Below are 24,557 nucleotides of genomic sequence, written 5' to 3' on the forward strand. Positions count from 1 at the left end.
ACTGGGCATCCCAGCATTGATTGGTGGACACCGGCCCGTCTCAAAAGACGGAACCAGATGTGGAAAGTTCAAATTGGCTCTCGGCATGCCCAGATGCACGGAGAATACCCCCCAACCAATATCAAATAATCCTACCAATCCTACGTACTCGGTACGGCACCAGCCTGAACGGTCTCTGCGTCCTCCCCCGACTCGTGCTTTAACCACTGGTGATGCATCTCGATCGTGAACCACGTCGAGCCATTCCCCTTTGTGAACCCCTACTCGAACAAACCCATCTCGATGCCTTGTTCCCCTCTTCTCCCCCGCCCAAAAGGAAAAAAAAAAAAAAAAAAATACAAAAAAAAAAACAAATGGACGCAGCTTGGAGCTAATGTTGCGTTTCATCTTGACCCTGTGCTTGCGCTTTCAGATTCTCCTTGGCCAGAGTCTTTGCGAATAATGTCTGCGGCTTTGCGTTCCTGTAACTCACGTGGTGTTGTTAGCTGGTGTCCCGGTATTACCCATAGGTGTGAAGAGGAGCAGGGAAGAATAAACACACATGAAGCGCCGGCCCTTGATCTCGCTCAGCTTTTTCGTCGTGGGACTCCGAATCGCATCCGAGGGCGAGATATAAGTCTGGTTCCCCTTGTGTTGATACTGATTCTGCATGCATCCTCCATGTTGCGGCGGCTGCTCGAGTCGAGGCCTAACCCTGTCCGCATCCGCCAAAGCAAACTTTTCGGGGGACTTTGGTTTCGAGGGCGACACGGCGTTGGGAGATCTCTCGGTGAGAGGAGCGGCCTTGGTGGGTGACATGGCTGGGGACTGCGAGGATTTGGAGGAAGAGGGATGAAAACGTCGGTCGGGATGGATTTCAGTTCAGCCTGAGGTTTGCTTGCTTGCTTGCTTGCTTGTCCCGGGCGCCACACGATTGACCGATAATCGATAATCGATAATCGATAATCGACAATCGACCGGTCGATGACTGAAGCGTGGAGAAGTGGCTCGTGTTGATTCAGCGAGACTGGAAAGTCGGCGTGTATGCAGCTTGCGGGCGGGCTTCTAGCAGTCACCGAGTTAGAAGAAGGTGTTGTCAAAGCATTGGCCAGCCAAGATGGTCCGTAGCAGAAAACTGCTGGCGGCGTGTTTGAGGAGTTGCATCTCCGCCGACGCAGGTGTTTTCAATGACGTCATTGGGATTACGGGCAACGTTGACGGGGCAACGACATTCCTCGCCAGCCACCTATGGGAGTACCTCGTATACTTACAGCATGAACATGACAGTCAGAGAACGTCCAGGATCTTGTTGCAGACTACAATGAATCTTTGGACCCACAAATCGCATATACACCGCCGTCAGCCAGATCCCATACGCCCGTGTAGACCAAACACCAACCCAACCATCGCGCAGATACAATCATGATGATCCCGCCAACTCTGACTTTTGAAGACACATTCCAAGAAGCTCGGTATATCGTGGTTGACCAACCTGTATCAATGGTCTCATGCTCTTCCCCCACCAGCTGAGCAAGATCGACTTAGGAACTGGGTATCAGGTGCTCTCATCCACAATAGCATCCTCGTACTCATCAGCCTCATCTTTCTGATACATGAAGAACTGCACGAAAATCGCCATATCCAACAACAGCGTTCCCAAGCTGCCGGCAATCCAACTCGCATTCACAGCGATATATCTCATGTAAATGGCCTTGGCTTCACCAGGCCGACACTGGCCAGGATGCTGACAGACGGGCGAATACGCAAAGATGGACATGTCGTAGGTCAAGTTGCCGATACAAGCAAAGAGGAAAAATAGCAACGAGACCCCTTCGGTGCTTTTCCGCTTGTAGTTGAGCAGTAATTGCGGCACTCGTGACCCCAGATAGAGGACGGCGCAGAGGTAGCCGAAGATCTGACCCAACACGTCGAATTCCAAGGGCTGCGCCTCGTCCTCCTGGTGACGGCGTGGCTTTTGCGTGCCGATCCACCAGCCAAAGACCCCCGCGGCGCAGACGAGGAGAATGGCAAAGGTGTTGAGCAACGCTGCCTGCCACGCGGTGGTCGGCCGAATAGCCCTGACAGCGGGCGGGTCGGTTGGCTTCGGAGGATCGATCAGAGGCGTGACCGGAGACAAATGGGCGGCTTCCAGAGACAGATGGCGCCGGAGCTGTGATATCGAGGACGAACGTTCGTGTTGTTCGTCCCGGGAGGGTGGCTGCGTCACCGAACCGCTGTGCAGCAAGGGCCGCGTTTCGGCATCTCCGTTTTGCAAACGCTGGGGTTTCACGTAGTCGGTCAGGGTGAAGCCACGATAGTAGAAGCACTGTCCCAGGAGGACGATATCTGCAAGGGTGTAATAGACCGCTAGGATGATCATGGTTGGCAGCACGCCCTGCAGGACGGCGCCCAGGATGTTGAAGACATCGCCCGCCAGCCACACGACGATGAAGACAATCGATAACCCTTCGGCTGACCCTCTCCGGAAGTTCTCGATGATCTGAGGCGAAAAGACGACCACCCAGCAGGCGATGGAGATGGAGCCACAGATGCCGGACAGAGCGTCGATGTCGAGCGAGGTTCCTTGTTGAGGCGGGAACATGATGGAATGTAACAAGGTGCTGCGGATGCCCAGGGCCGCCACCGACCAAACCCCGGCGTGATGGGTCTCTCTCAATATGCTCCGAGGGAAGCTTGAGATGAAAAGGGCAGCAGGCAGAGACGGAAGAAGCAGAGGAGAGAGAGTGAGCAAAGTACGGAGTATGATTACGACGATGGGGGGATTTTGCGGAGGAAGAAAAGGACGGAAGCCGAGAATCAAGGATGAGGACGACCAAAGCGGAGGAAATCTCTGCGCCGAAAAGCTAGAAAGTCGGAACGCCAAAAATCTGGGGTATATCATGTAATAGAAACAGATTGCCACCGATGCTAGGCTCCAAAAGGCCAGCTCTGGGGCAGCTCTGGGCAGCTCCCGTCCCAGATCCGCTCTATACTGCTCTGGGTAACAATTCGCGTGCCCTTATGCAGGTACATTTCCTTGTACCTATGTAGCTAGGTACATGCACAGTATGTAACGGAGTACATATCTAGGTATACACTATCTAAGCGTGTCCAGAAAGGAAGCCCACCCCCCATCGACGCCGCCCGTCCATTCCATCGCATCGCCCTGTTTCCGGTGTTTCCAGTGTCTCGTCAAGCAGCATACATACTATCCACTCCAAGTACGAGCGAGAGCGATTAAACAAGCCCCTCCATCAACATTCCTCCTCTCCCTGGTGCCGTCAATCTACTCCCTGAGGGGACCGTGGACATAAAATAGAATTCAATCATCACTCCGACATGCTTTTCCGGCCATAGGTGAATCAAAAACGTGACCCTGAGGACCTCTCCCCAATGCATAGAGTATTCGCCGTGAAACAGTCCATCCTTCCCGTCCAGAATAGTCATAACATAGCTATGTCATTACTTCCGTTTGCCACCGCATCCAAATAATGCCATGAATCCGCCTCCTCCGCCGCCGCCGCCACCGCCGGCCTCTTCGCTGGCCTTTTCTTTATCTACTGTAGGGTCTTGTGCCTTGTCGCCGAGTTCGATACTACTGAGGTCCTTGGCGTTCTCGAGCCACTGTAGATCCTGTTGCGTGTTGACACCGAGACCGGCCTCGATGCTGGTTCCAGGCTTCGAGAGCCAACCTTTCAATTCCTTGGTCGTCGACTCGCTGACTTTGTTCGCTTGCATCGTGCTCCACGTGGTGAACAGGTGATCTGCTGGTAGTTAGCCATGGTGATCCTAACGAAACCAGTGACAAAATCTGGTCATCGTACCATATTCCGCCACCCCTTTGCGCAGCTCCCGCAGTATCCGAGTCTTCTGCAACATCTTCTCAGAAGCACTTCCCGGTGAATTCGGGCTTTCTAGCTTGAGAAGCTCTTTTTCCAACTGCGATATTTCGTCTTGCAGACATAGGAGTAGTCTCACGTGCACGGCATCAAACCGCCGGCATATAATCGTGTTCTTCTCCGTCATGAACGACGCCATTTCAGCATGTTCAAACGGTCGAAAAGCAGATACTGCTGAAGGTACTGGTTCGTCAATGGGAGCCTGTAACACCCTCTGCGAATTACCTTCCCGCGTGGACGGTCTTCGAATTTGCGCCCCAGGAGGTAATTGAGGAAGTGGTGTGGTCGGGGCCGGCGTCGGGACCTGTGAATCGTATATGGTGGACCTCGGGGTCGTTGCGCGCGAATCGGTCGATTTCCTGGATTTATTTCGAATAGATGGAGGCCTTGGGATGATCTCGGCATCATCCGAGCTTGAGTTACGCTGTGACCGCAGCGAGACGTTTGATGGGTGTGAATGCAGCGCTCGTTGTCGCCGTTCGGACGCCGTCGACTTTGCAGGTTGAAGCTTTTGAGGGGGATCTGGCTGCCGAGGCGGTTCAGCGGGTGGCAGCTTTGGAGATGGCAAAGATTGGACCAAAGGGGTTGTTGTCGATACCGTTGGGCCTAGCCGGGGTGATTCCTGGGGTGTCTGAGGCAGGCTGGGGACCAGCGGCCGCCCAACTGTAGTGGCGACGGATGCCACATGTTTCCGGTTATACTTGGAGGTCGGCGGAAGCACTGTACTCTTCTTAGTTGCGGTTGAAATCATAGACGACCGAGTAGATGGGTTCAGAACTGAGTCTCTGACCGGTTCCGGGGGCGGCGCTGGGAGACTCAAGTCTCGTTCCTCCACGACACTTGCAGTCTCGTTCTCCTCGCTGTTGAGTGCGCTAACCATGTCTCCAGGACCCTCGGTGCTAACTGATATCTTCTCTTCACTTGATTCTGCTGTGGTGGACATGGTTTGACGATTATGTCCTTTATCCCCATCTTGAGAAGCTTGGACAGGACCTCCAATACTGGGCAACGGTTCGATGCTGTCTTGTGGGCTTTGGGACCTCGAATCCGAACCTGACGCCACACTCTCAGGCGCCAGAGAGCTCTTTGAATAGGTATGAGAGAAGCCCGGGCGAGGCTTCGGAGAATTGGCTTGTGACGACGGAAAGAGGGAGAATGAGGCGGGTGGCTGAGGAAGGGTTGATACTTCTTTCTCTGTCGGGGACAAGGGCGGTCTGTAGGCAGCGCTGTCCAGTACAGGAATCCAATTGGGATCGTGAATGTCGACCGGCGTCGAAGGATTGTAGTAGGACCGCCTTCCAGCGGGTAGCTCTACCGGTGCTACCACAGCAGCCATGATGCCAAAGATTCCTGTTTCGGTTCCCTTCTGTATTATGCTAGCTAGAATCGACAGTTGAACAGACGCTGAAGCATAGAACTCCGAAAATTCTGTGACAGAGAATCGCGTGCGCTACGCATCTGGCACTTCTGACAATTGACGCGAGAAAAAAACAAGTCAGCTGCACGTTGTACGAGTACAGGTAGGTTGCAGTTGAGCAGTTAGCGAGCGAGGGGGTAGAATGTCTCTCGGAAGGTTTGTTCCAACAACGGGGTATGGAGACAAGATGGCTTGAACGTGAACACCGTTGGGCACATCCTCGTCGCAATACTTACCGTAGTCGCAGGAAGGCCCATGCCACATTGGCTTCGAGGCTAGCATCCAGGAGTGCCCACCGTACGACGCACCCATTACGCCGGGCTGAAGCCACAAGGGGGCGAACCCAAGGCTAACAACGGGCGATCAGATGGAAAGCCAGCTCGAGGAGGGTGAATTGCTAAAAAGGGATGATGTAGCCTCATGCAGCTTGGTGAAGCACCGGGTGGCTGCTTGGTGGCCGTTAGCACGAGAAGATTAAAATGAAATAGACGAGACAATAAATCCGGAAAGAGGGAGGGAGGAAGGACGACGAAATGCTTCCCCCTGCCGGCTCCACCAGGCTGAACTCCATCCCAATCATCCAACTGCCTCTCGCTGAATCCTCCTTGCCGGAAAGCCGTTTGGTGCCGTGCTGATACTAGACCTAATTCAGCCCATGCGGCATGGCGAGGCCTGACAAAAGTTGAGGGATTGCCCTAGAATCCATGCTGCAAATCCCAGACAAGGGAACAAGCGATATTATCATTCTGCTGACGAGGCTCGAAGGGTCTGGCAAAGAAATTTGCTCTCGAGGGGTTTTGTTGTGCTTGTACTCGGTATTGTAGGTTGTAGTCATGATGACCCGGTACCTATTCATCCATGAACGGGACGAATTGCCCCGTGCTGCTCGTATCAGTGCACCACCAGACAAACGCAAGGGACTTACGACGCAGGTCAGCCTTGAATGCTTGGTTGTTGTGAAACCTCGCCAGTCCAGGTATATATGTATATGGAGTATGACTGAAGCATTTGGCACCACCGAGGCCATGGACTGTTGCAAAACTGGACCCCAAGAAGCAGCAAAAACACGGTGATAAACACCCGAGCAGCTTCTGCCTTGAATATTGGCGTGTCTCCTTCCAATTACCCTGGTCCCGCTTATGACAAACGGCGTTGGGGGCTAGGGCGAGCTGTGAAGATCAGCCTGGTGGCCTCACTAGTGAGGACCTACCGGGAGGTAGTCAAGGGGAAACACGGCAGCACGAGCGTCGAGAATGATGGTAATAATAGTGATAAAAAAAACAGGTGTTCATGGCTAGGCGAGGTGCAATCTTCGGTCTTGTCCAGAAGGATTCGCTCGCCAGAGTCTAAGGATGATGTCGACGAGGACGAATGTGGATGTTGAGCAATTTGTGTGATTGTACTCGGTCCTCCGTCCGAGGTACCTCGTAGGTCCTGAGCACCTCGTACTGGGTACTCCCTACTGGGTACTGGCCTCGCTGGGGACCGAGTCACCTGCCAAGTCTGCAGCCCTTGCTTCATTCATGACTGCCCAGTGCGCCCTACTGGGTACACACCACCAACACTACCCATTACAGCATATGGGACACGACTCGCTTCTTCTCACCCTCTGTAAAACAAACCAAGAGCTTGAGAAAGGCAAGCTGCTGATATGAGACGGTCGCCAACAGGTTCTTCCTACTTGTTACTCCCTACCCCTACAGTTTGCCCTACAGCCACCTGTTCCCTTCGGCCCCTTCTCGTCCGAACTCGCCACCGCAAGGGTGCATTTGCTTGCCCCTGCAGCTACCACAGCTGCCAATGAATTCGCTAAGAAACCGAGCCAACTAATCGGAACACAGGCGAGATGGGCAGTGAGTGGGTGCACTGAGTTTCGGCCGTGGCTCGCCTAAAGCTCCCTCTCTCCCGCATCCGACTCAGCTGGGCCATGGCCAGGAAGAAAAGATTCAAACGAGATTTGTGGTTGTTGCCTGTCACTCATACTATTGAAACAGTTTGCAAAAGATGCAGGCGGGATGAACATTGTGGCAGGACATGGATCGTACGCCACAACCAACCATGTCTGTCACGTCCCCGTCTTGCCGAACCAAGTCAAAGAATGGCTGCAGAACATGTAAAATCCGCAAAATCAAATGCGACGAGCTGATGCCAGAGTGCCGACGGTGTACTTCCACTGGACGGAAATGTGACGGCTATGGGATATGGGGAGGCGGCGGTGCTGGTGGTGGAAATACAAACCCATCCCAACAGCGCCATCGTCCTCAGCACGCGAGGAATGCTCTCGCAGAACACCGTGCTCGCTCCCCGCTTACCTGTCTCAGCACCTTCTGCGTCTATCCAGCTAGCGCCCTAGATGCACGCGAAAAGTACCACTTGGAGTGGTTCTGGTGTCGGACTGCCAGGAAGATCCAGGGGGCTTTCTTTTCGGATGTTGGGAATACTGTGTTATTCCAGGCCAGTGCCACCGAATTGGCTGTGACCCATGCAGTGTTGGCCCTGTGTTCCATCCACAAGGGTGCCGATATGTCTATCCTTCTCCAGCATGAAGAAAGCTTCGCCTTGGTCCAATACAACAAGGCGATCAGATACCTACAGCCTAGGCTGATGGCCAACGACCGGATGTCACTCCGCCTGTCTCTCCTGTCGTGCATCGCATTCGTCTTCTTGGAGTTCTTTCGCAGCCATTACCAAACCGCCAGAAGCCATCTTGAGCACGGACTCAGAATGTTGGACCACCTGCAAGCTCTCTCAAGTACAACTAGAAGCGAGGGCATTGGCGGCAAGCAAAGCAGCTCCTTCGTCGATGACTGGATTGTGCGCAACTTCAGAGGATTGTACCTGCAATCTACATTATTTGGTCAACAACCGCGCCGCCCCTGGGTTGTCGTCGACGGCTTGAAGCACATCTCCGAGATTGCCACGTTCTCTTCTGCGCATCAGGCGAGGGGATATCTGGAAAATCTGCTGCTCAGGACCTGTCAAGGGGCAGAGACTCATTCGAAGCAGTCTTCAGATTGGTCTGATGAAGCACGTCCAACGCAACAGCCGTCAAAAGAGATAGAGCGCGATCTCCAATCATGGAAATTGGTTCATGACAGGACCTTAGCCATGTTCAAGTCCACAATGAATGGTCTCGAGGTATTTGCGTACCGGCTGCTTTGCGTCTACTACACCATGGCCGAAATCATGGTTGACACCGTGTGCCAGACAAAGGAATCGAGGTTTGACCGTCATACACCACGCTTTGTGTCGATGATCGAGCAAGCAGTGCACTTGCGCCATATGGCGTTGACGAGCAAGATCCGCCAGAGGTATTTTGGATCAGAACAAGGGCTGTCGCATTCGATCGCTGACATGGGATTAATCGCGCCACTGTTTTACCTTGCCGTGAAATGTCGGGTGCATTGCCTTAGACTCCAGGCCATCAAATTGATCGACGAAACTCCCCGCAAGGAGGGTATCTGGGATGCTACTCTTGCTGCGCAGATTGCAAGGAAGGTAATGGCGGTTGAAGAAGCAAGCATCTGCACCTCAGACGTGTTCGTCGATGACTTGCTCTTCACGGATGTGCCCCGTGAACAGCTCCAGTCGTCTCCTGTCCCGGCAGCCTCAGACCTAGTAGAAGCAGTTGAAGTCTTGCTGCCCGATAGCCCTTGGGATCCTGTCACACTGAAATGCACTTATCAAGACAACACCAAATGGAACACTTACCAGATTGAGCGGGCATGAGATTGCTGCCAAGTTCTGAGCAGAGCGAGAAGGAAACAAAGAGCGTGGATGGACGATCCTCGAGGAACGGTGTGGTAGGTAACCATCATCGACGATGACTCCACAAGCTTTGGCCGGAGTCGGACAAGGAGGGAAGGTTTATGCCCGATGCCTGGCTTCTTTAGCACCATCCTCTCGTCCTGTCTATCCTTGCCCTGTCACGAAGCAGGGCCAATCGTGAAGTGAGGATTCCGAGCAGACCAATAGCAGAAGGAAGGTTATGATTACGGCGTCTTGATGTCGCTTGCCACTGCGGATTCAGCCTTGTATTCGGCACTCCCGCACCCCAAACGACGAAGCCCTCCGAACCCAATGGTATATAAATGCTGATCTAAGGGACTTGTTTTCCACGGGACCTTCGGAGGACAACAGCCAAAGACGTCGAGGTATTTATGTCGCAGAGCTTGACTTCTACAAGAAAAGAGTTGCTGGAAGCCCAGGGACAACAAGCAATCCGCTATTCCTAATTCACCTTACAATATGGCATCCACATCGTACGCAACTTTCGGTGCCACAACTGAACGCCGTGACCGTTGCCGTTGCCTTTCCAGATTCAATCACAGGCCGTACCCTCCTCATCACGGACTTCAACAGGAAAGGTATAGGGTACGCGACCACCGAAGCGTTGGCCTCACGGTGCCCTTGCACCCCGGCGAAGGCCCAAAAGTGTATTGCCACCCTGAGCTAGAAAGTACCCGGCTGTCGACTATCGGCTCCTGCAAGTTGATCTTGGCTCTCAAGAGCCAGTCCGTACGGCGGCCTCTCAGGTCCTCGGTTGGCACGACGACGACATGTCGACCATTGACCTGGTCATCAACAACGCCGGCACGATGTGGTTTCCCGAGCACACACTGACTCCGGATGGAGTCGAGTTAACCCTAGCTCCCCACCACGGGGCACGGTGCACCTAATTAACATAAGCAGGACCGACACGCAGGTCTCGCCTCCTCCCTTCAGCGACCTGGCCTGGACCAAGCCAGCCTCGGCCATCCTCGAGAACGAATGCCCAAGCTTCGCTATGATGAAGGCCGCGGGCATCGAGCTCCACGGCGAACTGGTCAACGAGTCCATGTCGTACGTGCCCACGGCCGCCTACGTGCACGGCAAGACGGCCAACTTGCTGTACTCGGTCGACCTGAACCAGCGCCTCTACGACCAACTCGAGTCCTTGAGTCTAGCTGTGCGCCTAGGCGAGGTGACCACGGAGTTTGGCCGCAACTTCTCCGACCAGGCGTGATTCGAACGCGCGGAAGCGCTACAAGTTGAAGACGCACGAGCAAGGCGCCGCAGCCAATCTGGTGGCCGCGTTGGATCTGAAGGTGAGCGATGCCGCCGTCGCCGCTCCAACGACGACCTTGTCGTTGCAGGACTGTCAAGTCGGCCATGACCCGGCATATGGGCTAGACGCCGCCAACGCCGCGAGATTGTGGAGCATCTCTGAAGGATGAGTTGGAGAGAAGTTCGCGTGGTGAGAGGGAAGGCATCAAGTGAAAAAATCGAGTTTAATAAGTGGGTGTGTATGTATTCTGAGTTGCTATTTGCGTCCATATATAAACATCTTCGCTCCTAACGTTCACTACTCAACGAATCGTTATACACGGGGCATAGGACACAATACAGTGGCCCAAGGATAGAGGACAAAATCCCCCGTTCTAAAGGCGACGACGACAACAACAACAACAACAACAACGACAGCATTCGACCGGGTAGTACTAGATTTTCGCCATTCCGATCAACGAGTGATTCTTTCTGATTGATATCGATATTCCAAGTTCAGTTCCCTTTGCTACATAACAACATATCAGCAAGACCCTGATGGGGGCTCTGATCGTGGATCTAGATTCCGGACCGGCGAGTTCGAATCAATCATCCTTTGTTCCGTCCGTCCTAGTATTCCTTTCATAATGCTTCATGCCAGAACAAATACAGACTCCCCCAATCTTCTTTCTTGTGTGAGACCAAAACCAAAGTATGTACCCATGCCGCCGTACCCCTCTCTGCCTTTGCTTATCCATAAAGTCCGAGGGGTATCCAACAATGATTGTCGTCAAATGTGTCATTTCATAAAAGCTGTCCCAATTGTTGCCTGGCATATTCAGACCCCGACGTACAGTATGTTCTCCACCATGGTGATCCTTTCCCCAAACTCCCTACTTGAATAATCCCATACCGAATCATAGCAAACGTGTCTGGGTATCGTGACAACTCTATATCGAACGCGCCACACTCGGATGTCTCATGCATACGCGTGACACCATCCAAAACTCCTCATGTGGGCGCGAGGAACATGAAGGCAAAAGATGAAAAGTAGAATTTCAAAGGACCCGTACGCGGCATGCTACCTCTTTAGTAGCAAGTCACTTGTTAAAAGCCCTGAAGGCCGCAGCGGGGTCCGAGATGAACAGTCGCCGCTACTTGAAGTCCGAATGATGCGAAGAAGGCGTCTCGCCGTCGACAGTGCTGCTTGCATTCGTGCTGGGTAGTGTCGAGCTGCGGCTACTTGTGGTCGAAGTCGTGGACGGCCCATTGCCTCCGAATAGAAGCTTCTCAATTGCAGTGACCTGCTTGCCATAACTGGTGCGTCGAAGTACAGGATAGTTCTGCTCCATATCCGCCCTCAACGCCAGAAGATCAGGCCCTTGCACCTGGCCAAATACCTTTTCTATAGACAAAGTTAATACGGATCGACCACGTGTACCGGGGCTCCTCTTGACTTACGCAAGACGTAATTGCCATATTGGTCCCTCATCAGTCCAAGGACTGGAGTGACGCCCTGCTCATTAGGTGCTGTCAAGCCACGAAGAATTTGTGCGCGCTGATCCTCATCTGCACAGTCTATGCTCTTTTCGACAATATTGCTGGCAAATTTGTGCTTGGAAAATGCGAGTAGTTGTTGAAGGACAATATTGACAACTTGACGCCGATCCTGAGGCTCACCATTCTGAATGATATGCTGCACGACGTAGTTCCCGTAAGAGTCGCTGATCAGGGGTAGAATGTGTTCGAGAAGCTCGTCTAGGATCACCCGTTTCGCCTGTGGTTGACAATGTTCCAGCATTCGTTGAACCACGCGACATCCATATTGATGTGTTGACATCTTTGCCATTTGGCCCCTGTGGGCGTCGACAATAAATTGAATATGTTCACCAGGTATACGCTCGATGGCCTTCTGCACAACATGATTGCCATTCTGATCTTTGACAACCTTCAGTATTTGCAAATTAGGACCATCCAATTCTTTCACCAAGCTGGCTTGCTGGTCGGTCAAGACGTGTTCAAATGCCTTCTGAACCACACGGCAACCATACATTTGCATCGACAAGTGCAAGACATGGCCCTTCATTTGATGGGCCAGGATTTTTTTCTGTGTCTGATTGCCATGTTCGAACATTTTTTGAATGACATAATTTCCGAATACGTCCGTCATGAGTTGCAGCAAGTTGGGCTGAATCTCCTTGAAGATTTGCTCCTTCTCATCACTGTTAGCCGTCTCCAGTTTCTGCTGAATGAAGCGCGAGCCATGTTGGTCACCACTGAATTCGACCACGTAGTTGTAGATATCTTTGAGCTCAAATCGTCGATTGGTCTTGCTGTTCATGCGAAACTCCTCCAGCAAAGGACTCCTGACAATATGACTTTGTTCCGGCTCACGAACAGGCATTCGAGGGCCCGAAGGAAAATTTGTGATCCCGGAATGTCCATGTCCGACATAGGGGTGCGCCAGTGGATTCATTCGCATGGGTTGCACCGGTATTTGGACATCATACTGGAAATTGTTCACCGCTGGCTGAAGAGATGCGGGAGTATACATAGCCTGATCAAAGCCATAAAAGTCAACGTTTGTGAACTTGCGGTCGAATAGGAATGGATCATGGTGCGAGGTACGGCTAGAAACGCCACTTCCCGGAGTGCTCCGGATGGATTGAGGTCCTGTTGGAGGTGTGCCAGTGGTCGAGTAGTACGGACTGTTCAGATTGCTCCGATAGTCATTTGAAAGTGAGGGGAGGTTGCCACGGCCACCATACTGAAAGCCGCCATAGTGTGGAGCCGCTTGAGGATCCAAGCGTGAAGCTACACCTGGTACATGGGCGATTGGCGGTTGAAAGTTGCTATCCAACGCGTTGAAATGGGCGCTTGACTGTGGAGAGGTTTGTGTCGGGACAGGGTGGATGTCGCGTTGATACTGTGATGGGATCCTCCGTGCAGGGGCAACCTCCGCAGTACTGTGATCAAAATTCAGCGATTCTAGCGCCCTCAGAGTGTCGTCGTACTTCTGTTTTGGAGAAGAGTGAAATTGTTCGACATGCTCCGTATTCAACGGTCGACCGTTTACCTTTCCGTAAGTTGGTGAGACAGCGTCGTAGCGTGACAGATTTCCAGCTGACATTCCCTTCATTTGCCTGGAGGTCCCATAACCGTCCCGCGGTGGCAGGAGGTCTGTGGTGCCATTCACAGGTGGAAGGCTATGCACGGACTGATCCTGTCCATTCTCGAACTCATGGAGCGAAGCGAAGATGCCATTTGTGCCGAATCCGCTCGAGTTGAATGCCTGGAGTTGAGGATCGGCCTGGCTGCGACCGAAAGTGGAGGATCGGTTTGGAGAAGGGAGGACGCGAGGGCCGGCTGTAATGGCACGTCGGAGGTGTTGTCCATCAAATGGAGATTCTTCCACATCGGGAGCACTGCCGGCAAACAGGCTCGATTCCTGCGAACCACCGTTGACGCGGTTGACCGCGAAATCCACGATTTGATTTTGTCTCTGCTTGGTTGGCGATAGAGGCTGACCTCTTTGTCTTGATGGAAAGCCGACGGTGGAGGACGCCGAGGTCCAGGGCATCTTTGATTGGGGGCCATTTTCATCGTTGAGGTCGATGGACGTCAGTAACGAGGATGAGGCGGTCTTAGATTGACCATAACTCGAAACAGAGCCTTGGCGGATGGGGGATGCTAGCGAAGAGTCAGTGGGTGGGCATGTCAGCGTCGTCTGGCTCCAACATACGTTTTATCGGGTCATTGTCCACGCGGGCCTCCAGGAATGATTTGTTGGTGCCCCATATCCGACTTGAAGCATTCCAGGCACTCTTTCCCAACTCATAATCGGTGGTCTGCCCCAGATGTTGTTTGGAGGACGGCATCCGTTCAAATGCTGGGATTCGGCCGTTTCTCGCCTGATGCGCACTCATCAGCCTCCACCTCCCTTGGATCTCTGGGGACACTCACCGTGTCTAACGTGGCCCCGGCCTCCATCATGGTCATTTTTTGGAAGGTCCAAAGCGTGAACAGACACACAACTAGCCGCTCGGCAAAAGTATGCGTAGCGGGGGTGAAATTTGCAGAAGGCTCGTCGGTCCCAGGGAAGGGGGTTTGAAGGATATGAACTGGAAGTCCTGGGCCGGCAAGGAAAAGGGTAAAAGTAGTTTTTCGACTATGGACAACAGCAGAGTCAGTGGGGAGTGTGTGCGTGTAAATATGACTTCGCGGGACAAGAGGGGTGGGATGTGTACCAATATCTGTGAATATGTAGGGCGAGGATGCACACCCACCCGGAAATTATAATATACCCCGTTGCAGATACAAGGAGGAGAAGGGAAGGAGGTCGAGAAATTAAAGACGGAGGAGATGTGATCGGTAGGAAGCAAGGTTTGGCAGAGTCATGTACCCCTTCGTTGGCCAGCAAAGCAATGGTACAATTCTCCCAGCAGGCAGCCGCAGGGCAAATGAGAAATCACGGCCTAAGCAGCCTGATGGCGCCGTGGACGGGTGGCCGCAGGAGGCAGGCGAGGGAATATCTGCCAGCAGACATGCGCCTCGACCACGGCTTGCGCGCATGGAGCAAGGGATGGGAAAATACGACGGGACGCAGGACGAGGGGTTGAAGTTGTGGAATGCTGCGTCGCCGGTTGTGTGCAAGGTGCGTCGCGAAATTCGGGGTGGGGTGGCGGGCGCAGGTGAGGAGGGAGAAGGAATGGGCTGAGATATGTTCGGATGCGGGATGGGGTGGTGGAGCAAGAGCAAACAGAATGCGCAGGAAAAGGAGGGCCTGCTATGTAACAAGGAAGGGATAAGAAGGGCTGGAAGAAACGAAGGGGAGAAAGCGATCAAGGCGCAGGAAAACGGGTTACACGAAAAGGACTGGCAAACAGGTACATGTACCGGTGACGGATGGTGATGGTGGTGGACGAGGAAAAGATGATGTATCAGAAAAGTTGAGCAGATGATGGAACAAAGACGTTTTCCAGCGGGTGGCTCTGGGTTAGTTGGGCCTAGCCCTGCTAGCCCGAGGCATGATGCGCAGGGCAGCAGGGCAGCAGGGCAGCAGGGCAGCAGGGAAGATAGGCGGCACCACCCCAGATCGACAGAAGGGCTAGGCTAGAGGGAGAACCTACCGGGGCATGCCTAAGCTTGACACGGCTTCCCCCAAGTTCCCAGTGGAGTTGGGCGCTTCGTTTGGCGTCTTCGGGTGGCTTGCCTTCCTGATGGGCGTCTTTGTCTGGGCCTCTGGGTGAGCCAATGCCAACAGATCGGGGACCACCACCCAGAAACCCAGAACACCCTCCAACCAGTAGGGCTCCTCGTGGGCGTCGGAAAGGACCCAAAGAGTTTAGGCTGACGGCCAACACGGTGAGATGGGCAACCAGGCGAGGCCAAGTCCAGATTTGCAAGGGGAGCGAGGAGGTCAAACAAGGGGAGGTCAGCCAACCGTCCAACAGGAACGGACTTTGCTGTCAATTGTCTTGCGCCCTTTCTGGATTTTCTGGTGGTTTCACTGCACAACACAACCTTGTGCGTGCATCCCACTGCCTTTTGGCCGTTTCACTCTATACTTACTATGCGAAATACTGGGAGATACTATGCACTGAGGCCGTATACCGTATCGAGTAGCACCAGTCACCGCGTAGCAGCCTGATGAGCTGACTCAGAGATGACGCGGGGAGAAGCACCAGGTATCCATATTTCTCCCTCTGCTGTTCGGTTCCTTCTCGTTGGCTCCTTTTTCAGGCTGATGAGAGATGCAAATTGCGCTGACTGGTCGTGTGCGGGCATTTTTCCCTTGCTCTGGAACGGAAAGTTGGTGACGTGGCAAAACATCGAGCACTGAAAGTCTTTTCTTGAAGAGTCGCATGGCACACTTGCAGGTCGTCACGCGTGCACCAGGTCAACTTCACTAGGGCGGTCGTTTCATGCAAAGTATGAGCAGAATGAGCCGCCCAGGGATACCCAGTATACTTAACTGTACCGAGGAGAAATGTGGAATCTGTGCCTACATTTTCTCGCATTCAACAGCGAGCTCTACAAATCGGTACATCTCACCAATCTACTGGTGCATCCCAAGTCAGCTTCCTCGAGACCCAGGCCCGTGGACCAAGTAAGGAGGGTTGGTACTTGAAGGCGCCGCTGGGAGAACAGCCGGCCGTCAAACTCTCGCTTGTTAGAGCCATCAATCCCCTTGGAGAACAGCAAGGGAGGAGGGCTTTTATATTAATATTCGTCACTGTCTAGGGTCGAGCATGTCCAGAAAGCGAAAGAGAGACAGAAGCAGGACAATTTCACGGTTGGAAATGAAAAGGAAGCGGCTACGAGTTCGATTTGTTTGTTGATGGATTGCCATTTCCAAGCCTAGCCAAGCCGAGCCACTCACCGAGCCACTCAGAGGGCGTAGCAGCGTGGCTCCAAGCTCCGACCTCCGTGCACCGACTTGTCGGGGGGACTCTGGCACTCTTAAATAGGGACTCTTACGTGGTTCCCTAGGCCCTTGTGCTTGGCCCTATTGGCCCAGACAGGGCGCCCAGCAAGATTGGGACTGTTGATTGGCATTGGAGATCCACACCGTGTAAGCGGCGGGTGCCATCGGTGCTCCGAGACCCGGCCAGGCTGTTAGCCTGTGGATGCTAGCGATCGTTTGGGCAACACTGTGGCTGGCCAACCGCTTCTTGGGACTTGGACGTGCCCGGCAAACGCTCTCCAAAATGGCATGGGCGGGTCGCTGACACTCGCTGAGACTCGTTGTCACAGGCCCGAACCCGGCAAATTGAGTCTCCAAGGCGTGATCTTCGTAGTGGACGCGCTGCTCCATCGACAGCACCCAGCAAGCCAGCTCCCTCATATTACCACCGGCTAGTCGTGCTCTGTATCATCGTTAACTTTTCTCGAATTTTGCTTCCTTCACAACAACCTCTCTCTCCCTTCTTCTCGCACCTCTGCTTCTTTTCTTGTTGGCAGTATCCAGCTTCACTCTTTTGCTGGATCCTCGCCGTCCGTTCTTTCCCATCTACCCGCTAGCTCACAATCTTGATTCTGGAGAGATAAGGTTAACCCGCCTGGTGCCAAAAGACCGTGCCCGCGTTGACGTGCTGCTCGGACTTCCTGCAGACTCTGCATTGGCTTTCGGACTCTTATCAGCGTCTTCGACGCCCTACAGCCTGGAGGAAAAAACATAACAAAAATAAGAGAGCACGATCGATCTGATACCTCGACCTCGACCTTTCTTGGGAGCTCAAGCCCAGCCTGTGGCCCCCAATCCAACTCGTATTCCCATCGCAGTGGCAGACTCCGATCTCCGACTGGCCCGCACATCAGCCTCATCGCCAGATCTATATTCGTCTGCGTCCTCGAAGGACGCCTCAGAGCCTACGACGACTGCCGAGCTGTAGTCATGGGCTCATTAAAATACGCTTATCTCCAGCGTCGTGGTGAATCCGACTTCACGGACGGTGGACCGACATACTCGATGGGCCATCTACTGTTTGTCTTCTTCACCCTCCTGCTCATGGCATCTCTGTGCTCCCTGGCTCTGTACTTCCTGCGCCGGCGACGGCTGGCGAGAGAGCGAGCCGCACTATTACCCATTCACCAGCAGTCATTACACCATCGCTCGCCGTCGATCAGCCACTTTGGTCACCAGGACAAGAACGAATCCATCTTCGTTTACGATGAAAAGATGAACCTGATCCACAACTCCTCGAGCCCTCCGTCGGCAGCAGTTCCGGAAATCCACATCACCTTCCCCGATGAAGAGGGCAAGACTGGCTTGCAAAAAGGGCGCGTCGTCGTGGTCCATATTACGGATTCGGGAAGCGTCGGCATGGAGCCACTCAACCAAGAAACTCTGCCACCATATCAGAAAGAAGATGGCGAACGGTTTCAGTCACTCGACCTCGAGCGGATAGGCGGGCTCAAGGAAAAGGAACCTTCGAGCCGGAGATTCTCATGAGCCCACTCACCACCACCTACCTTTACTTCACCATGTCCTCGTGGTGGACGAAACACCTCAATCCAGCAGAGCAGCTGTCGTTGCTCCTGGCACACTGTTGCAGCCAGCAGCACAGTCCATAATATCCGATACCACCACGATAATCAAGCGGGGGACATCACTTCCATGGTTATCACACCGTCACGATGATTGTACAGAAAGCTAATATTGGGGGCGGACTTTGTTCATAGAGGCCCTTTTGTGGGAATTTTGTACATATTGTATAGTCCACACGCATCTCTGCGGAGTGACGGGCCTCTGGGCCTGAAATGAGAGATGCTGGAATGTAGCAACTGAAGCATGGCTCGGTTCAAATGCATTGAAAAGCTCAGACACAGGTTGTGCTCATGCAGCTAAAAAGTAGCCTGGCGAGCCGGGTGTGATGCGTGCCATTTTGTATTCCGTAGAAGCTCGAATGCACCGCCTGCAGCAGCCGAGCTCCACCAGCGAGTCGACAAGGTAAACTCGGCACGGCACATTGAGAAACAGCTCCCACTTGATGGAAATTCGAGCTCCTCACTTATTGCCATCGTCGCCATCACCATCATCACCATCATCACCAGCTTGCTACATATCCTTACTCTCATTTCGCTGCGTATTCATTGTTTGGCCTGATGGCTTCCACGTGTCACTGCCCGGCCGAGAACCGGTTTTTGTGAAGCTCCACTTTCTGCTCTTCCAGACAGAAAACGCGTCCAGAGCATCTGGCCAATCACTACGGAGAACAATTCGCCTTGACCGAGTCCGCATTTTCTGTGTTGACAAGCCGACAAACACTGGGCTGACCGTGGCTCGCCCTCGTCACCGCGAGGACCCCTCAAGTCCTCTCTCCCTCTATCTCTAATTCGAAATCAAGCCAGCCCTTGATTGCATTGTCCCCGCGTTCTCAGTGTCAGATCGCTCAACTCTTGTCCCCCCCAGTGCCTCGATGTGACCGCGGCCGCTGCACAGATGCAATCCCAATAGCCGACGCCCGCGCTGTCACTGTCTCACCTGTTTCAATTTTGCCCCCCATGGCTGCTGCCGACGTCGTGGCTGGCGAGGACTCGCTCAGCTATCGTCTGCGCACGTCAATGGATGACTCGACAGATCCTTTCGTGGACGACGGCCAGTCTCGACAGTCCTCCCACGCCCACCGCTACTCCAGCTTGGTCGACCCCGAATCCATAGCTATGGGCGCAAGCATGTCCCCTTCTCAAGTCAAACGGAGCCTCATGGCGCATCTTGCTGAAACCGAGCGACGCTTACAAGACACACAAAAGCTGGGAGAGTCTCTGTTGATGCAGCAGTCCGAACTCAATGATAAGCTGCGCGAAGTGGAAGAACAGCAAGGCGAGGCAGAGATTACGCCAGAGTTGCGACAAAGACTGGCTGATCTAGAAAAGGAACATAATGACGTGGGAAAAGAGATTGCGCGAGCACTGCTGGGCCCCAAATCGCGAGCTGTCAGCGGAGAAGAAAAGCCCGGTATGGAGCAGGCCATCTATTCAAGCCAGGCGACAGCGTCTCCGTCGAAAGTAATGGCTCCTAGCCGACGTCAGCGCAATCAGCCGAGCAATCGGGGCGATGATTTGCAGTTTGCCGCTGATATTAGTACCTCTCTCCTCGCCCAAGTTCGACAATTACAAAGCGCCGTGGTGGAACGAGATGAACTCTTAAAGGAGGTCAAATCCGAACGTGACCGTTTGGAGAAAGATGCTGCTCTTTTCGCTCAGCGTCTGCGAGCCTTGGACGAAAGCGAACAAAAGTACAAGGACGAAAACTGGAATCTCGAAACCCAAACCCATGAACTACTTGCCGCTGCCCGTGAAGCTGCCGACCGAGAAAAACGGCTCAATGCCAGCCTGGCCGCTGCGACCGCCGAGAAAAGCCAAATGCAAAGTGAAATGGACGAAGTGAGAGCCGCCCATGAGAAATTGACGACTGACCATGCCACCGCAAAAAAGGCTCATGATTCCGAATTGCACACTCTCAAGCGCACAATAGATTTGGGCGATAGCGAGAGATCATCGTTGCAGCACAAGATTGAGGAATTGACGGCACAGAACCAGGAACTCGCCAGAGCTGTTGCTGCTCGCCTGCGTGGCGCTCAACCCGATACGGTTCCCGTGAATCAAGAGCAAGAAGAGGACTTGAGAGACCTTGAATCCCTAGAGCATTCACCGCCTCCCTCCCCTACTAAAGCTACCCCAAGGCCTGGAGCCTTGGAATCGGAAACATTACGTAGCTCTCTGCATCATGCCCATCGGATGATTCAGAACCTCAAGAACAACATTCACCGTGAAAAGACGGAAAAAATCGAACTGAGGCGCATGCTTCAGGATGCGCGGGATGAGCTTGAGCAACGACGGGGAGAGGGTTCCTTGGGGAGCGCAAGCAAGCGCCAGAAGACAAAGCCTGACCCTTTCAAGAAACCGGCACGACCTGATATGCTGGGAGGCAGTCGAAGGGCGCGGACCGACATTGAACTTGAAGATGATGATTGGGAAGATCATGCTGTCGAGACGCCGAGTCGCGGACCTAGTGGGAAACACCTGGCTGTGCCGTCTGCAGGTGAAGGAATTACCGACACAAGCGATGCATATCATACCGCAAATGAGACAGAAGGCAATTTCGAAACAGCAGATGAGAGACATGCGACGGAGAGCGAAGACTTCCAAACTGGTGCAGAGAGTCTGGCAGGCGATAGTACGGACGACCTTACCGAGACGGAAGATACAGCCTCGCATAGTCGAGGGGCAGGTTCCTCTCGCCGTCCACGACCCCTGACCTTTAAGCCTGCTGGAGATCGGCAGTCATTCATTAGCACTGCTTCGACCTCTGCCGGAGAGGAGGAAGAGGAAGCCCTCAAAACGCCAGTGGTGACTCAAACTCACAAATTCCGACTCAGAAATGGACGTCAATCATTCGCTCGCCAATCTCGAGTGCCAACAGATAGCACACCCACCAATCTGTACTCGGAACCTCTGTCCCAAGATTCTCCGGCAACGGTCACCAGTGACCGTAGCCCCCCAGCCGCTGAGCAGAGCCTTTTTGCAGAGTTAGGCGGTCTCGACGAGACAGCAAGTTTCGGCACCCCGGGTAGAGCCAGCTTAGCCTCTGTCGCCTCTACGCCGGGCGTTGCTGTTTATACACCAAACAGACAGCTAACACAGCAAGAGATACCAAAAACCGCTGTCAAGAGTCCTATGGTTGACGCTGCAACAATGACTGATTCATGGGAGCCAGAACGAGATCTAGCCGCTCAGGAAAGCCATGCCGTAGAGCCTCTCGGGGAACCCCCTGCTGCGTTTGGCGAGAGAGCGCAGTCGCCATTACCCTCAGACTTTCCACTGCCTCCAACAGTGCCGACATCACCAGTGAAACAAATCGACAGCAGCACGCAGTACACACCGCAGAGGGGATTGCAAGAGAGCCCAATCAGGAATACCGCATTCATCACACCCCCGAAAACCATTTGGGATGAAGTTCAGAACCCGGAACTGATTCAGACAGAAGACCCTGCTACGCCTCAACCACAGGCACCCACGCGGTTTGAATTTTCAGCTGTAGTAATGCATGACACAGTTCCAGTGTCTCCAGAAACCCAACTCCAGCATGCACCGCCACCACCCGAGCCGTTAACGTTCTCCGCCATTCAGTCTCAAACGACTGAACCGGTCCAAACCCCCACTAAACCAGGCTTCCAGGGCGTCACGGCTTCAACACAGGCTGATGATCTTCCAAATCGTCCACGAACGGCAGAAAAAGTCGCCGGAACGGGGCTCCTCGCATCTGCTGCCGCTGCTTTGGGCTTTGCTAAATCCAAGGAAAGCCAGATCCCCGTAATTGCAGAAGACGAGACGAGTGAGCCGGGGGGGATGATCGAAGAGTCTCTTGCTGAGGAAGATGTTCCTTTGAAAGATGTGTCCGGCAACAGAGGTCAGACTAAGGCGACATTGGTAGCTGAAGTGAAAAGGTCGGGTGAGATAGAACGACCGCCCATGATCTCCAACCATGACCGTGGCTCTCAGACGCTGCTTACTGCCGAAGAGATTGACGAGGCTCTTCGACCTAGGACTGCAGTCCCTATTACGCTTCCACCAAACGGCGAGGCAGCACGGAACGTCACCAGCCCTCTCAGCCCGTCGATGCCAGCGGAAGGAGCTCTTATAGGTGATCCAGACACAGTAGTCACCATCAAACCAGCGCCGGAACTCGCTGCCATCGCGCCAGTTTCAGTACCGTCTCCCATCAAGCGACCATCTAGTGTGTCAAGTCAGCGGCCATCCAGCGCGGCATCACACCCGCCTCTCCCAGCTGATCACAAGGAAGCTATCGCTAAGGCTAGCAGCCGGGTAACATCGCCCACCAAAGAACTCGGCGCTTCCAGCCAGACATCAACGGTTATGGGCCCACCAGCTTTTCCTGCCTCAGCAATGCGTCGACCACGAACACCAGGAGAGTCTATGCGGTCTCCCACTCGCGACAGCAATCAACTACGGACGTCCAATGTTAGCCGTAACCAGCGTGGAACAGTCAATTCCCAAATATCACGCCGTTCCTCAGTTTCCTCTTTCGCCTCCGAAATAGATGAACGCTTCAATATGCATCAGACTGGACAAGTCTCTGCTCATCATTTTAGTACCGACCCAAGAATCATTCAAGCCATTACGCAGACCATGATCGGTGAATTCTTGTGGAAATACACACGAAAAGCCGGGCGGTCTGAAATGTCCGAGACACGTCATCGTCGGTATTTCTGGGTGCATCCGTACACCAAAACTCTGTATTGGTCGGATCAGGACCCGCAGACAGCTGGTAGGAGTGAGTTAAAGGCAAAGAGCGTGCAGATAGAAAGTGTTCAAGTCGTCCCTGACGACAATCCCATGCCACCGGGACTTCATCGGAGAAGTCTCGAGGTGGTTACGCCGGGAAGACGCGTAAGATTTACCGCGAGCACCGGCCAGAGGCACGAGACCTGGTTCAACGCGCTCAACTATTTACTGCTCCGTGGTGAGGAGAGCGGTCAGGATGCGGCCGGTGGAAATGAAATAACCCGAGATGACTTGGACGAGTTCAACGTGAACGGGGCAGGTTATGGAGCTACCTTGATCCCAAGCAACAGCCGGATGAGCCTCTCGAGCTACAACTCCCGTACAACTCGCGGCTCTCATCGCAATTCAGCCATCCAACGCCAACAGCTCCCGTCCGGTGCGGCTGCAACCAGCAGCGCCACACGTGTCCCCCAAGACTCCACCGTGAGCCGCACAGCTCCGAATTCCACAGTGCGACGAAGTCGGGCCGACCAGTCTCAAGAACCCGACAAAGACCGCACAGTTCGCGCTAGCAGCGTGAATCGATTTTCGCGAATGCTGGGATCGGTGACTGGACGGACGCCCAGAGTGAGTGAGGCGATAATCAACACTCCTACGCGCCCTGGCGGTACAAGGAGTGAAGGGGGCAGTATCTACGATGCCAGTGTTGTTAGCGACGGGCGGAAGGATTCCGCAGAGGAGTTGAGAAGGGAGATGCTGAGGCAGGAGGAGGCTGCGTGGAATGGTGGCCTTGAGAATGTGAGGGCCTGTTGTGACGGTGAGGGCTTTACTTCTCCCTAGATGCGCTCTCTTTAGGTATCAGTTGCTGATTTTGTTATTGCAGGCAAACACGACGTCTCAACTCTAAGTCACAGCCACCGCCATGCCTCATCGGTCAGCCACGGACACAGAAATCTTGGCTTGAGTATGAGTCTTCGAGGCTCTATGAGAAGACGAGAGCAATCCAACACTCCAGGTCCCGCTACTGCTGCACCTACAACGACTCCCACGCGACAAGCGGCCGCGGCCACGGCGTCATAGAGGGCGCTTAGGCTGTGTGTGAGCGATGGTGGATGAGTTGACAGCGTACAAGTGACGGCTCTGGGGCATCACTCTCTACATTTTTCCTTCTTGCTTGAACCTTTTCCTCCAACAACCGACAAAAAAAAAAGTTCAAGGGTCCTCTTCGTTATCTGATGTGTCAAGGCGCCTGTCTAGCCACTTTTCTTATGTCTGCAATCTTTTTCTTTTGCGATAGCATAGCAATGCACGGTGACGACTTGATGTGGTGGAGAGGAAGCAAGTACTGAGTTACTGAGTTTGAGTGTGAGTGTGAGTTGGGATTCTTTCCTGGCTTGAGGCCAGCCAGCAAGCAGGGCAAAAAAGGGCACACGCAATATGTTCTAATTGCTTTTGTTTCCTTTCTCTCCCTCCCTTCCCTTTTTACT

The 24,557-nt window shown here is 53.6% G+C and overlaps 8 protein-coding genes across 8 annotated transcripts; 4 read left to right on the plus strand and 4 right to left on the minus strand.

Moving 5' to 3' along the window:
- Positions 1 to 370: 370 nt before the first annotated feature.
- On the minus strand, positions 371 to 798 carry A1O5_04684 (uncharacterized protein; the record flags this gene model as incomplete). The annotated part of the gene is made up of 2 exons (XM_007745288.1): positions 371 to 461; positions 542 to 798. The coding sequence occupies 2 exons, from the start codon at positions 796 to 798 to the stop codon at positions 371 to 373; spliced, it is 348 nt and encodes a 115-aa protein (XP_007743478.1).
- Positions 799 to 1,534: 736 nt separating this feature from the next.
- A1O5_04685 (uncharacterized protein) lies at positions 1,535 to 2,581 on the minus strand (the record flags this gene model as incomplete). Its single annotated transcript, XM_007745289.1, has 1 exon — positions 1,535 to 2,581. One exon carries the CDS (start codon positions 2,579 to 2,581, stop codon positions 1,535 to 1,537), a length of 1,047 nt encoding a protein of 348 aa, XP_007743479.1.
- An 860-nt stretch (positions 2,582 to 3,441) lies between these two features.
- A1O5_04686 (uncharacterized protein) lies at positions 3,442 to 5,214 on the minus strand (the record flags this gene model as incomplete). Its single annotated transcript, XM_007745290.1, has 2 exons — positions 3,442 to 3,743; positions 3,804 to 5,214. 2 exons carry the CDS (start codon positions 5,212 to 5,214, stop codon positions 3,442 to 3,444), a joined length of 1,713 nt encoding a protein of 570 aa, XP_007743480.1.
- A 2,139-nt stretch (positions 5,215 to 7,353) lies between these two features.
- On the plus strand, positions 7,354 to 9,024 carry A1O5_04687 (uncharacterized protein; the record flags this gene model as incomplete). Its single annotated transcript, XM_007745291.1, has 1 exon — positions 7,354 to 9,024. One exon carries the CDS (start codon positions 7,354 to 7,356, stop codon positions 9,022 to 9,024), a length of 1,671 nt encoding a protein of 556 aa, XP_007743481.1.
- Positions 9,025 to 9,854: 830 nt separating this feature from the next.
- A1O5_04688 (uncharacterized protein) lies at positions 9,855 to 10,300 on the plus strand (the record flags this gene model as incomplete). The annotated part of the gene is made up of 2 exons (XM_007745292.1): positions 9,855 to 9,964; positions 9,988 to 10,300. The coding sequence occupies 2 exons, from the start codon at positions 9,855 to 9,857 to the stop codon at positions 10,298 to 10,300; spliced, it is 423 nt and encodes a 140-aa protein (XP_007743482.1).
- Positions 10,301 to 11,474: 1,174 nt separating this feature from the next.
- On the minus strand, positions 11,475 to 13,900 carry A1O5_04689 (uncharacterized protein; the record flags this gene model as incomplete). Its single annotated transcript, XM_007745293.1, has 2 exons — positions 11,475 to 11,725; positions 11,782 to 13,900. The coding sequence occupies 2 exons, from the start codon at positions 13,898 to 13,900 to the stop codon at positions 11,475 to 11,477; spliced, it is 2,370 nt and encodes a 789-aa protein (XP_007743483.1).
- A 3,816-nt stretch (positions 13,901 to 17,716) lies between these two features.
- On the plus strand, positions 17,717 to 18,274 carry A1O5_04690 (uncharacterized protein; the record flags this gene model as incomplete). Its single annotated transcript, XM_007745294.1, has 1 exon — positions 17,717 to 18,274. One exon carries the CDS (start codon positions 17,717 to 17,719, stop codon positions 18,272 to 18,274), a length of 558 nt encoding a protein of 185 aa, XP_007743484.1.
- Positions 18,275 to 19,326: 1,052 nt separating this feature from the next.
- Positions 19,327 to 24,150, plus strand: A1O5_04691 (uncharacterized protein; the record flags this gene model as incomplete). The annotated part of the gene is made up of 2 exons (XM_007745295.1): positions 19,327 to 23,887; positions 23,954 to 24,150. The coding sequence occupies 2 exons, from the start codon at positions 19,327 to 19,329 to the stop codon at positions 24,148 to 24,150; spliced, it is 4,758 nt and encodes a 1,585-aa protein (XP_007743485.1).
- Positions 24,151 to 24,557: the final 407 nt, after the last annotated feature.

Source organism: Cladophialophora psammophila, assembly GCF_000585535.1.
Source record: "Cladophialophora psammophila CBS 110553 chromosome Unknown aczJe-supercont1.6, whole genome shotgun sequence".
NCBI classification, from domain to species: domain Eukaryota; kingdom Fungi; phylum Ascomycota; class Eurotiomycetes; order Chaetothyriales; family Herpotrichiellaceae; genus Cladophialophora; species Cladophialophora psammophila.